The sequence below is a fragment of the Macrosteles quadrilineatus genome, unplaced genomic scaffold (genome assembly GCF_028750875.1).
Source record: "Macrosteles quadrilineatus isolate MER2022 unplaced genomic scaffold, UCM_ALF_1.0 Scaffold_7__1_contigs__length_78375512, whole genome shotgun sequence".
NCBI lineage: Eukaryota > Metazoa > Arthropoda > Insecta > Hemiptera > Cicadellidae > Macrosteles > Macrosteles quadrilineatus.
The window spans coordinates 33,027,935-33,041,745 of record NW_026542600.1 but is presented as its reverse complement, the minus strand read 5'-3'; the positions used below and the strand labels follow the sequence as shown (position 1 = coordinate 33,041,745).

The following is a 13,811-nucleotide window of genomic DNA, read 5'->3' as shown; positions in this document are numbered from 1 at the left end:
TTACAAGGTTTAATCGGCCCATGAAGGCCAGGGTGGAGACATGCATCACAAAATATCTTTGAACCTTAATTTATCAAAATGTTATCAATAGGCTATTATAAATTAAAGCCTATCAATTATAATTCGAAATGGGCGTAAGTAAGAACAAATTTTTATTTAGTAAAACCACAATCTAAACTAGCCCTTAGTTACTAATTAAGTAAGTAACAACACATAGGCCTACTTAGGCTATTTTAGTCCCATATGCTTAGGCCTAGGCCTATATTGGATAGTTTAAACATAAAGCAAACTATAAGTTACTTGGCCTAGGCTACTCAAATAATGGTAGATCATATACTGACATTGCAAACGCTTTAGATTTCCCTATAATCAAGCAAAATTGAGCCCAAAGAAACAACAAAAATGAATGTGTCTAAACTTAGTACCTAGGTGAGCTTACTTCTAGGTCTTTGTAGAGGACAACCGAATCCCTAACAAAGAAAGCACACCAGTTGGCTCACAAGTATAGGAAGTTAGATAAATTTAAATTTTAAAGGTGATATGCAACATACCTTAGACACGATATGTCAACACAAAGCCATATCTTCTAACAAGATTTGTGCTATTTCACGGAGGCCATCAGTATAGGCTTAGGCTAGGGATTCTTCAGTCACGATCAGAAGCAAATGAAAAAAAAAATACCTAATTTATTTTTATGTGAAGTAAATAAATTACAAGTGAATAATTCGAAAATAAATAACTTATCTTATATTCCAAATGGACAAAAAGTGTGTTTACTGTAATTAAAAGTGTAAAATCTCTGACACCAAGACCAAACACAACAAAAGCAGTAGAACTCGACTTCCAATTCCAATCCAACTTCCTTATTCCTAGTACCAATAATACCAAACCAATCCAATCCAATCTGAACCGAATCATCCAATTCCAATTCTAAAACTTCTCATCTCACTCGATCTCATTCTGAAACTAGTCTAAACTCCAATCCAATACAGTGTTGCCACCTCGTTGGTACTATTCTACCATTTTTCAAATGACTATATCTACCCTGAAGTTGATTTTAATACATTTTGTTATTTATTTTATGTGGGTATCGCTCTACTATTTTGATAGCGGAAAACGTCTAATGATTTTATGACCAACAATTTTTAGTCTCCACGTAATCGGCATACAAGCCTATTTAGACCATTAATTTGCAGACAGATCTTTACCATAGATAAAACATACTTCTTTACCAAGTGTAGAAAAGATCATGATGTTATCGCGTACATTGGTGAAGGTGATGACGTCACCATGATCTATAAGGATGGGTCGCCGTCAATGTGATACAATCGAAGAATCGATTATTAATATTATGTCTGTATAGCCAATTACTGCGGAGGAAAATAACAAAAATGGCGCAGCCCTGGCAACGACAACCCTCATCTGGACAGAGATGACAATCCCGTCACCACAAAGATATACCAAGAAGGATTGATGACCTCACCATAATGAAACATCGAAACACCATCAAACGGTGTGGATGGGTGCCATATATGATTGATAACGGACATCTCATATGACAACACTGTCGATAATTTGGGTTGTCGACAAAATGTGACTGTTTCAGTGTAGATCATTTGTGATGTCGATCATCTGAGACCTCACGAAACGTGTCATTAACAACCCACCCCCGAAAAATCTCTGGTTGGTGGGGTTATTTATTTTTCCTACAGTTACCTAACAATGTACATGTTCTCTCACTGATTTGAGAAAGCAAAGTGGCCAATTCGCTCATCAGTGAGACAATGTTAACATTGTCTCACTCTAATTACTTTGTCTCACTCCAGATTTGCAACGTGAAGGCACGAAATAGTGAGCACGTAACATGCAGGCAACGTCGTATGCGCGCGAAATACGTTGGCAGCACTGGCTGTAAATCAGCTGGTCAGCTGTTGTACTGTTGTATTCGTCACTTCACATTAAATGTTATATTAAAAGTTCACTGTGCAAAAATAGGTTATGTTTCTTCATAAATTATGGTAACAAATTATGGTTTTATGGTAACTGTAGGAAAAGTATAATGTGCAACTCGAGTTCAAAGTACAATTGCCTCACTCGAGAAATCATTCCTCACTCGCCTACGGCTCGTGAGTAAGGATTTCTCTCGAGTGAGTCAATTGCTCACTTTTCTCACTAGTTGCACAAATAACTATATTTACACGGTATACATAATTTTTTACAAGAAATTAAAATATTTACTAAGTGTTCAAGTTTCATTACTTGACCTTACAGACAGAGACTGATCCTCACTTTTTTTCTTGCTGGGCGGCAGACAAGTTTAGTTAGTACCGTCGTCTGCCGCTTGCCGCGCTCCTCTGTGTCTGTCTGGTTGGCTCATGGCTGGTTGGCTCCTGTTCTTCTGGCTGTCTGCTCTCGCTATGTTTGTTTGGAACCTTAACCTTGGTTGTTCTCGAAGGGGCTGTTTTTGTGCAGACTTTTAACGTAAATAAATAACTTAGTGTAAATTACTGCTGTTGTCATTTTAGGTGATGTGTTTCTGAGCTAGCCTGCCTATTAGAGTGTAAATTACTAGCCTACTGGTTGTGTTTTAAGTTTACAGTGTGCTGTCAATGTGGAGCTAGGGTGTATTTTATTTAATCAAGTTAACTTACTTAACTTTTTCAATTACCTATTGTTTTGGGACACTTCTCTGATAAAAACGTTACTTAGTAAGCCTAGGCCTAAGTTAGGCTAGGCCTAATTGAATTTTGGATTCAGCATTAAATACCCTAAGGATTTTGGTTGCGGTGTGCTTATTTTTGTAGCTTACCTATCTATAGAGTAAGTCAATGTTTGTTTAGGGTTCTCAATATCTCATTCTGAGCTATCGACACAGTCACAATGGCTCCTTGTTTCACTTGTGAGTTGTGCGATAAAGCATTCAACTCAAATTGTAATCTGAAAAGACACTATAAGAATGTACATCTGGGATATGAGCCAAGTAAGCTTGTCCAATCCTCCCTCTCTCTCACATGTGGACTTTGCAGAAACACTCTTAGGAGTAATGTTGAGTTTGAAAGTCATCTAAATACTCATCATGCAATAGTTTTGAATGTAATTGAAGTTGATTTCAATAACGTGAGCGAATTTGAAAAATGGAAAAGTAGTGTTGAGGGGGAACAAAATTGTCTATTTGTTAAACATACGGGAAAGCGGAAAAATAATGATGGTTCTGCATCCATTGTTTACTATTGTAATCGATCAGGTAATTTCAAAGGTCAATCTTCACCTTCTAAAAGGAAAAGACATTTAAAAATCCAAGGGTCCTGTAAAATTAATGCCTACTGTCCAGCAAAGATCTCAGCTAAATTTGAAAGTAATGGAATAATCAAGGTCAGATTTTGTAAGACACATGTTGGCCATGAGGCAGAATTAGCCCACATTCCTTTGTCAGAGATTGAAAGGAGGGAATTGGCATCAAAAATTGCTCAAAAGGTTCCCTTTGACACTATTCTTGAAAATGTTCAAAAGTCATTATGTGGTGAAATTAAAAGAAGACATCTTTTGACGAAACAAGATCTACGTAACATCGCAAAAGAGTATTCATTAGACAGTGAGTGCATTCTTCATTATGATGATTCGTTGAGTATTGATTCTTGGGTGGAACAGGTCCGTAGCAGTGATGATGACTGTGTTTTGATCTACAAGCCAAAGGGAGATGATTCCCCAGACTATCCCCAATTACAGTCACAGGATTTTATTCTAGGCATTATGACGAAAGCACAGGAAGAGATGCTAAAAAAGTACGGTGGTGATGTCATTTGTATGGACTCAACACATGGAACTAACGCCTACAATTACGAAATGACCACATTGTTAGTTTTAGATGACATGCGCCAAGGATTCCCATGTGCCTTTTACTTTTCAAATAGAAATGATCATGTTGGTATCAAAATTTTTCTGCAATCGATTAAAAATAGAATAGGCTGCATCAACACTAAGATATTGATGGCAGATATGGCAGCTGTCTTCTATAATTCTTGGAAATCAGTAATGGGTGATGTTGAAAAACGACTTTTTTGCACTTGGCATGTTCAACGAGCTTGGCAAAAAAAAGTTAATCACATCAAAAATGAAGGAAAAAGAAGGAAAGTCAACAAAATGATGTTTACTCTCTTGTATGAGATTGATGAGAGGGCATTTGAAAGTATTTTACCTGTTTTTCTAGATGATCTTTGTGCCGATACTGACACTGCTGTCTTTGGAAAATATGTTGCAGACAATTATGTAGAAAATCGTATGTCATGGGCATATTGTTACCGTAAGAATGCTGGGATCTATACGAACATGCATTTGGAAAGGCTCCACGGGATTTTCAAACATTTTTACTCACGGGGTGAAACGGCAAAAAGGCTCGACTTGACTGTACATGCGTTGATGAGATTTATTAATCAAAAACTTTTTGACCGCATTGTTGTTCTCCACAAAGGGAAACTTACAAGCAAGTTGAGAAACATCAGGGACAGACACAAGAAATGTCTTAGCTTAAGTTCTGACTGTGTGCTGCAATCATCAAATGATTCCTGGGCAGTATTTTCTTCTGTTAATATGTACACTGTTACAGAAAATGTCAAATCATGTAGTTGTTCTCTAAAATGTGTGTACTGCAAAGTATGCATTCATAAGTTCAGTTGCACATGTTCAGATGCATGTATACAGTGGAACATGTGCAAACACATTCATCTAGTTTGTCAAACACTAAAGAATCGTTTAGAAAGTCATCCTGTTCTTGATCCACATGTAAATGATGATGAAAAGACTGTAATTGTGTCAGCTGTCAGCAAAAGTGAAGAAACAACCTTAGATTTAGAAAGTGCAAAACAAGAAGTCAGTTGTCAGTTTTCACATATCATTAACGAAATCAGTTCATTTGAGCAGCTTGAAATAATAAAAAAAAATCTTAAATCGTTGCAACCACAGATTGATGCTGTTAGAGAAGGAGAACAATTATATTGATTATAATTCCTTTATAAGGATTATTGATTATAAGGAATTATAGGAAGTGGAAAATTGTCTGTTTGATACTGATGAGGTAAGTCAGTTATTGAAATATTACAGAATTAAAAGTAGTTAAAACATCGTTTTAGGAAGTTAAATTCCATGAACTAACTTACTCAGGCTAAGGTCCAGTTTGTAGGCTGGCAGATACAAATCAAATTAAGCTTAACATTTAGGCATTTAATGTAGCTGGGTTTTAATAATATACCTGTTAATATATTTGATCGGTTTATAAGTCTAGTCAGGCTAAATAAATATGAAACAAAGCCATGTATCAAGTAATACCCAGTTTTGGGAAGTAGTGACGCTACAGTAGCTGCTACTTTTTTTGTAGCGTTAGCTGTAGCTACGCTACTTTTAAGATTTTGTAGCTTTAGCTGTAGCTACCTACATTTTTAAAGTAGTTGTAGCGGAATTTTAGCTACTTTTCTCGCTACATTAACATTGATTGAGATGATTTTTATCACAACCTTAAGTGAAAAAACCTTATTCAAACTGAGATTTTCAAGAAAATTAGGCCTACTTTCTTGGCTTCATACAGGCCACAGTCGTTTCATTATCTATTACAACGTTGCGTGGACATGGAGGCCATTATCTGAGTGTTATCCACATTTTTGGCTCTCATTTCCTTCATTTGCTACTCTATGATTACTGTCAGATAAAATAAAATCGCTAAATGCAGACGATGTTTAAACGTTACCGGTGACAAGAGAAGCTATTGAATGCTTGCAAGTTATTGACAGGGAAATTAGTAATCAATTTAGTTTCTTTATTGTATCAATTTAGTTTAAACTTGGGTTTTAAAGAAACCAACACTAAACCTTAAAATAATGAGAAAGCTGGTCTATCAACCTTTGCTTCAATTGTTGATTGTGGTTCATCATCACAAGCCCTTCCTTGGTTAGATTACAAAGATTTTTCAAAGGTTTACTAAATGAACGAAGAGGAAATTTCCTGATGAGATTTAAGATATGGCTAGAATACATCTTACAGTAGAGTCCCACAAACTCGGCACTGGATAACCCGGCAGTCTGGATAACTCAGCCATCACCTGGCTCAGAAAATTATTGATTTTTTGAGTCCGAGTTCATGGACACAAGCCAGCTCAAGTATAATCATTTGCAGTTCGTACTAAGGATTTGTTATACTATATCTGATGACTTAATACTGACTTGTAATATAAATCTAATTGAAAAAGGCGGTTAAAAAGCTTAAAAATTGTATTGCTCTTATTTTTAACTGTAGTTCCCGATAACCCGGCATTTCACAAACTCGGCACCCTTCCAGTCCACATTACGCCGAGTTTGTGGGACCCTACTGTAATTGTAACGTAAAAATCTCCATATAACATGAAACTTGCATTGAAAAAGTAGCATACAGTAGTTGGCTCCTGCTAACAGCTCCTGTCAAGGACTAATTCCTAGGCTATGCTATTGGATTAATACGAATACCAAGTTCAATTAATAGGAATATATCTGTTTAGTCCTTGTAAGAACAAGCCTACTATAGCCAACTTGTTACAAAGCCAAGTACGCCTAAATGTTATTTTTACTTAACAATTTTCAACATGTTTAAATTAAAAGCCGATTTCAGGATAAGTTGCTGAATACTGTTTTCTGCCACTGTTTTCTGAATTCTGTTTCTCAACGTTTGTTGAAGGACAATTTGACCTATGCGTAATGACAAAGGACGATTTCTTGACATTGAAAAGTGTTATTCATAGAACAAGTAACATATTACTATGGTTAAAAGTTATAGCAATGTCGTTTTAACATTAAAAATAAAGAAAGGCAATAAACTCCAATTTCAGTAGGCTAGGCTCTGTAACACAAAAAAAGTATTTTTAAATAATTGTTTTACAGTTTTATTGTTTTTAATAGTTGATAAAAGACATCTATAAATGAATGTATATTAAAGAAATAAAATGGGCTTTTAAAATATAGTATGGTTGTATGTCCTTTGAACTTAATGAAATTTACATATAAGATGCTTAAAAATAATGCAATAAGTCGTTTCAGCCAAACAATTTCACGACAGGCTTCACTCGCTGCAACAATTTCAGCTTCAGTGCTTGAGGTCGCCACGCTCGATTGTTTCTGACTTAGCCAGGTGATTACTCCTCCTCCAAAACTGCAGACTACTCCTGTTGTAGAATGGGGTCGCCGGAATTGAACCCACCTGGAATTGTACCCCCCGGCGATCGTTGACGTCATTTTGACGTCACGCCTAGGGGGGGTACAATTCCACCCTGTACACTTTGATTTGAACGAAATCTAATCTATTTAATGTGGGCAAGTGATCAGTGAACCGGATAATTATATTAGATATTAATAAGAGCAGGAGATGTACGGCCCGGAATTGTACCCCCCTGGAATTGTACCCCCCGGAATTGTACCCCCTGCCAACATCAAAATATTTACGTACGGGGTGGAATTGTACCCCCCTGGAATTGTACCCCCCATCAGAAAGCCAAATGTGTACGGGGTGGAATTGTACCCCCCGGAATTGTACCCCCCTCTTGGACACCTAGCTTGGCTGGTGTACGGGCTGGAATTGTACCCCCCACCCACTCGATAAACTTAATTGGTATTATGAAAATGATTAGTTTAGTTGAATAAATGGATGGTTTATTTTATATCACATTTGCTACACGATTCATATTGGCCTATACACAGTTTTTGAAATATCTAAGACATACTATTACTATAGTTCATACTACTTCTTCCTTTATTTGTTAAGTTTGGTGTAATATTTTAATTGGAACATTGATTATGAAATGGGTAACTGATGAAGCCCTTTACTCCATAAATTCCGAAACCTATTTGTATTTGATTATTCATGAATATATTTAATTAATCAGCTTTCACAATACCATTTTCAAAAAAGCTTTATGTTCGCTTTGAAGCCTTCTGTTTACTGATGAACATTAATCAGTTGGCACTTTTTATGATAAACCTTAATTATTGTAAAATTCAATGATTACCTTGAAGCAGTTATTTACAACATTTTTACAATATACATCTACAATATCCAACATAACTATTGTTTCGATTTTAGTTGGTAATCAGAATAGACAAGCTCCTGGCTGAAATGGGGGGGGGGGTACAATTCCTGGCCGTACATCTTCTTCTGCGGTGACCAGGGGGTACAATTCCAGGGGGGTACAATTCCACCCCGTACACTGGCCAAATAAAAGTGAGTTCTAACTGAGGGGGTACAATTCCAGGGGGGTACAATTCCGCCACCCCGTAGAATGTCCGGTCGATCAGCATGGTCAGCATCGCTGAAGCACTCCAAAACATGGTTGTTTTCCTTGAACTGGTATTCTATTCCGTAGTCGATCGTTCCTTTCAGGTATCGCAGTATCCTCTTCACCCTTATGAAGTCTTCGTGAGACGGGTTTTCAAGAGTACGCGATGCTTTACTCACAGCATAGGCTATGTCTGGCCTAGTTGCTGTCATCAGGTACATCAGAGCACCTACAGCTTCTCTGTAGGAAAATTTGTCTCTTGAGCTATCTGCTTTTCCTGCTGGTTGCGTTTCGTTCTCTTTCACGATGGGTGTTGGAGCTGGTTTACAGTCACTCATCTGAAAGCGTTCAAGAATTTTCTTTGTATACGCTTTCTGCGATATTCTAACATTTCCGTCACTTTTCTGTTCTATTTCTATGCCTAAATAGAAAGATGCTGGTTTGGATGTGATTTTGAACTCCTTCGTCAGATGATCCATGAAGTTCTGAAGCATTCCCGTGTTGTTTGTCGCTTTAAGCCCATCATCTACGTACAGCACTATAATCAGCTTACTTTTTCCATCTTCTTTTATGAACAGACATGGATCAGCATCACTTTTCTTGAATTGAAGTTCCATGAATTTGTTGAATCTGGTACTCAAACAGCGAGGCGCCTGTTTCAAAACATAGAGACTCTTGTTCAGCATTCACACACGATCTGTACCATCCTTGTATCCTTCAGGCTGCGTCATGTAAATAACTTCATCGACTTGGCCGTATAAGAATGCAGTTGATACATCGAATTGTGTTAAACTCAAATGTTCCACTGCTGCTACACTAAGTAGGGATCTGATTGTGCTGAGTCTTGCTACTGGGCTGAAAGTTTGGTTGAAGTCTACTCCTTTCTTCTGCGAGAAACCTCTAACCACCAACCTAGCTTTAAACCTGTCAACTGGGCCGTCAGGATTAGTTTTTACTTTGTATAACCACTTGCATGTTATACATTTCTTTCCTGCAGGCAGTTTCTCCAGGGTCCAAGTTTGGTTTTCCTTGTGCGACTTCATTTCACTTTCCATCGCTTCTTTCCAGTAGGCAGTTTTTTCACTTCGCATTGCCTCCGTGTATGACTCAGGCTCATTCAGTTCTTGAACATTAGTAACTGCAGTCATTATGTAGTCGTCGAACCTCTTCGGAACATTGATTTCTGATCTGTTTTGTAGATCATAAATGTTCGATCTCTCAGGTAGATCAGCTCCCTCCTCGTCTTCATTTTCCTCCAGTTCTTGACAAACGTTACCTTCAACATCGTATTCTAATCCTCGGGAGTTGTTTTCTTGACTTGTTTCACTTGATAAAGGGATTTCATATTCTTTTATCTGAAATAAGGGCTCTTCGTTGAAAATGACATCTCTCAATCTCACCAGTGTGTTAGTTTCTTTGACCCAGATACGATAGCTACATTCATCGTACCCAACAAGTATTCCTTTCTGTGCTTTCTTCTGCATCTTTTCCCTCTTTTGTTTTGGTACATGCGGATAACAGACGCTTCTGATTATCCTTGGATGCTTGATACTAGGTCTTTTTCCAAGCCATAGTTCGTACGAGGTTTTGTCAGCTTTTGAAGAAGGGCGGGTGCGGTTGAGGATGTAAGCAGCACAGTTGATCAGTTCGGCCCATAAGCCGAAGGGACTCATGGCAGTGCATCATAGCACGAGCTGTTTCCAGGATTGTTCGATTTTCCCCCTCACTGCAACCGTTCAGCTCCAGTGTGTAGGGCATCGTCAGGGTGTGCTTGATCCTCTGTTCTGCAACATACTCTTAACTATGCCGTTATCAAACTCTCCGCCATTGTCACTCACCATTTCTTTAACTACATGTCCAGTAGTCTTATCTGCTGCCAGAAATAGTTTCAGTTTTTCAGAAACTTCCGATTTTTCCTTCATGAAGTGAACATGTTGATACCTGAAATAGTCATCTTTAAACAAAACATAGTACTTGTAGCCTGACATCGAACACTGGAAAGGTCCACACACGTCCGTATGAATTCGTTCCCTAGGTGTTGGGGCTCGTTCTCTAGTGCCAAATTTTAACCTGTGACTCTTTCCATAGACGCAGCCTTCACATAACTCTTTATCCCAACTAGTTTTATTCCCAGCTCTCTCTCTCAATGGTTGCTTTCACATGTTTCGTGTTTTGATGCCCTATCCGCTCATGATACACCTGTAGAAGATTGTCATTATTGGTTAGTATGTTTACTTCGATAGGCTCGCTTGGTTTTACATTTTGAAACTTCGGCTTATACAGACCACCTTTTCTACATCGGTAACCTACCAAGGAAACTTCTCCATTCACCTCAAGTTGACATGTTTCCGTTGTTGACGTGAACTGACTTTGTAAATGCAAGTCCTGAGACGCATGTACTGAAAATAAATTTCTTTTTATTCCCGGTACATACCCAACGTTTTCTAGTGTGACTCTCTTAGGCTTCCCATTTACCTCCTCATCAAGTTCAATGGTTCCCTTTCCCAGCGCGTTGATGGACTCTCCATTGGCTGCCACCACTGACTCCTGGTTGAGGAACGGCTGAAACTTATGAAACAATTCTCCTCTATGCGTGACATGATTAGTGGCACCGTTGTCTACATACCAACAGTCACTGTTGTTTTCAGTCATCATTACATCAACTGACAAAGTCATATTTGAACTAGGTTTACTATCCTCTGTTACTTGATCTTATTTGTTTTAATTACAATAGTAACAACAAAACCAAGTAGGCCTAGTGTATTTGTTATAATTTTTAGTTATGTTTTACATATTCAGTATGACATTGTAAAGTGATGGACTTTATTTTTTTGATAAAATGGAACTAGGTATACCATATATTTTGTTCTTGTTTACGTAAAACACTGTCAATGACTAATTGTAAATATTTTTTATACTGTATTTTTTTGGAGAAAATAAAATATTCTTATTCTTACTTTGGAAGTGGATGGTTTAGGCCTCCTCCCATCTGCTTTCCATTTTGTACACTGCTTAACTTTGTGCCCTGTCTTTTGACAATAATGACATGTGACTTTCTTATTAGTTCCCTTAGTTTCTAAGCTATCTTTGTTTTTGGTTCTAGTTTCCGATTTTACCTTTAACGCTTCTTGACCCTGAAAGTTACGCCGTTATGCTTTTTCGTATGCACACAGTTGAGTGGTTAGGTTTTCAATAGTCCTTTCAGACTTTGCCATCATCATCCAACTAGACTTGAACGCAAAACAGTCCTCAGGAAGCATTCCCAAGATTTTACAGATCAAAAACAAATCTGGTAAAACAAATTTGTTGTCCCCTTCTTTAGATATATCAAGTTTCAAACTATTCTATAAGTTCTTAAGCTTAGATAGGTTACCAGAAATATCAATGCTAGGATCCCGATTGAAACTTAAAAATCCTTGACATGTTTCGAAGGCTTTGTCCTCAGACACCCCATCAAACAACCTATGCAGCTCTAGCCACACGTCTCTTGCATTTGTAAAACGCATTACTTTTTCTAGGGTTACATCTGACAGATTGGTGGTAATGATTATCATAGCTGTACTCTCAGCCTTCCTGAACTTATCTAAATATGCCTCATACTCAGCTACCTCTGCTGTTGACGGATCTTCTTTCTGTGTAGGCGCTTGTAGATTTCCCTCTATGACATCCATTACTCCAGACTGACTCCTATGCAGAATACTAATCTTGAACTTCCAGGTAGCCCAATTATCTTTCCCATTTAGAAGTCCAATTTGCACTTTGGTAAACTCCATATTTTTATTTAGCCTTTTCCAGTAAATAATATGTTACAAAAAGAAATAAGTACTTCACTATCAACAGTTTGTTATATTAACGAAACCACGCTCTGCTACCATGTTGAAATTAAAGAAAATAACTGTTGATTCAGGAAAGAATAATTGTATTAAAACATTTTGCTATGTTCACATCTATAAACTCAAATTATTGTTTATATGACAAAGCTACTGCACTAATAATAATAGCACAGCTGAGAAAAACAGAGGAAAATTATTGAAATGACAGATAATCACATATCTTAACATTTTCACCTCAGGATAAAAAAATATCTAAAAAAAAACAATAAGTGTCAAGTGCCATGCAAATTAGTGACTATTGTTAGTGTTGAAGGTTTTGGGTCCAGCTTAATACCTGAACCTTACATTTGGTTGAAGGTGGTTTTCTCTTTCACTCCTAAGGAGAAGCCTCCTTTTGATTGTTTTATAACTATCTTTACTAAGCGGTTCATGTGTTGTTGTTTTTTCTCTATTTTTTATTTCAGACTGTTACCTGAAGATAATGACCGGACAGTGGGACCTGTTGATAGTGAGGGACACGATAGCGAGGCTGAAGAATCATTTAATTCTTTAATACAAGAAGAGAGAAACAAGAAGTTTTTGAGTGTAGAACTTTTCAATACTAGTGTAAACATAACTTATGTCTCAAATTAACCCATTGGCCTACCGTGGCGGATGCAGCCAGGGGGCCCCCTCTCCTTGGACATAAATGTTTAACTATCGGGTAGGCCTAACACGTGTAAACTTGGGCCTGGCTTACACTCTTACCTAAATATTACAGTGCAGTCCGGCTAATCCGAACTAATTGGGACCGAACCCCGTTCGGATTAGCTGATTGTTCGGATTAGCCGAAATAATGTAAATAATCAAGAAGGAAGCAATTTTATGCGGTCGTAGTGTCGTAATATGAACGAGCCATACACAAAAACCAATATTAATATTCCATTTACTACAACAAAATTAAAAAACAAAAGTTAAATAAGCGCATTAGTTAATCAAACTTAGTGTAGAGCGATATGAACGGGTGGGCAGACGTGTATGATGTGACGATAATGCGCGCGGACTGTACGTCTGCTCTGACTGTTGTCGTCGTCAGACTCTGACTGACGACATCATAGCAGCTAGCAGCAGTGACGCAAGATCATGTTCAGGGCGACGAGGGGGAGGGTAGTGATGACGAGCCAGGGGGCGGGGGAGGAGAAGAGAAAGTGACACACAATGAGGCAGCTGCAGCGCTTGACCTTGCCCTTCGCTACTTAGAACAACAGTCAAACCAGTCTACTGCCACACCTGCAGATGTGATATTCATGAGAAAATGGCGGAACTACGCGGCAAAAAACAGACTTACTAAACTGCAGCAAATGACAATGCGAGATTTAATGTCCAATAACAAGTAGGCCTAACCAAAGTTAATTTTTTAGTACGGTATGTGCAATATTTCTTACAAAATAATTCTTTGTTTTATTTGTTGTTTTTTATTACGATTTGTAAATTTAAACTTTACGTAGTAAAAAAAACCATTGTATTCCTTAATTGACTACTCTGTTTATACTTCATTTCAAGATATTTTACCTTTCCCATTGTATTTTATATAGTGCAAATTTATTAAAAATAATATCGGGAACGTGTTCGGATTAAGCGGATGTTCGGACTAACCGTGTTCGGATTAGCGGGACTCAAGTGTATTTACTTAACTACCATAAATTGAAAAA

General features: G+C 37.6%; 2 protein-coding genes across 2 annotated transcripts in view; one reads left to right on the top strand and one right to left on the bottom strand.

Annotated features, from left to right (window-relative positions):
* Nucleotides 1-811, bottom strand: part of LOC128997816 (cullin-1-like) — a 58,948-nt gene extending 58,137 nt beyond the window's left edge. Inside the window, exon 1 of the mRNA XM_054423553.1 lies at nt 552-811. The gene's annotated coding sequence lies outside the window, so the exon portion shown is untranslated. The remainder of the gene's footprint in view (nt 1-551) is intronic.
* Nucleotides 812-2,454: 1,643 nt separating this feature from the next.
* On the top strand, nt 2,455-13,070 carry LOC128998596 (uncharacterized). The gene is made up of 2 exons (XM_054424804.1): nt 2,455-5,071; nt 12,585-13,070. Exon 1 carries the CDS (start codon nt 2,881-2,883, stop codon nt 4,993-4,995), a length of 2,115 nt encoding a protein of 704 aa, XP_054280779.1. The 5' UTR covers nt 2,455-2,880; the 3' UTR covers nt 4,996-5,071; nt 12,585-13,070.
* The last annotated feature ends 741 nt before the right edge of the window (nt 13,071-13,811 follow it).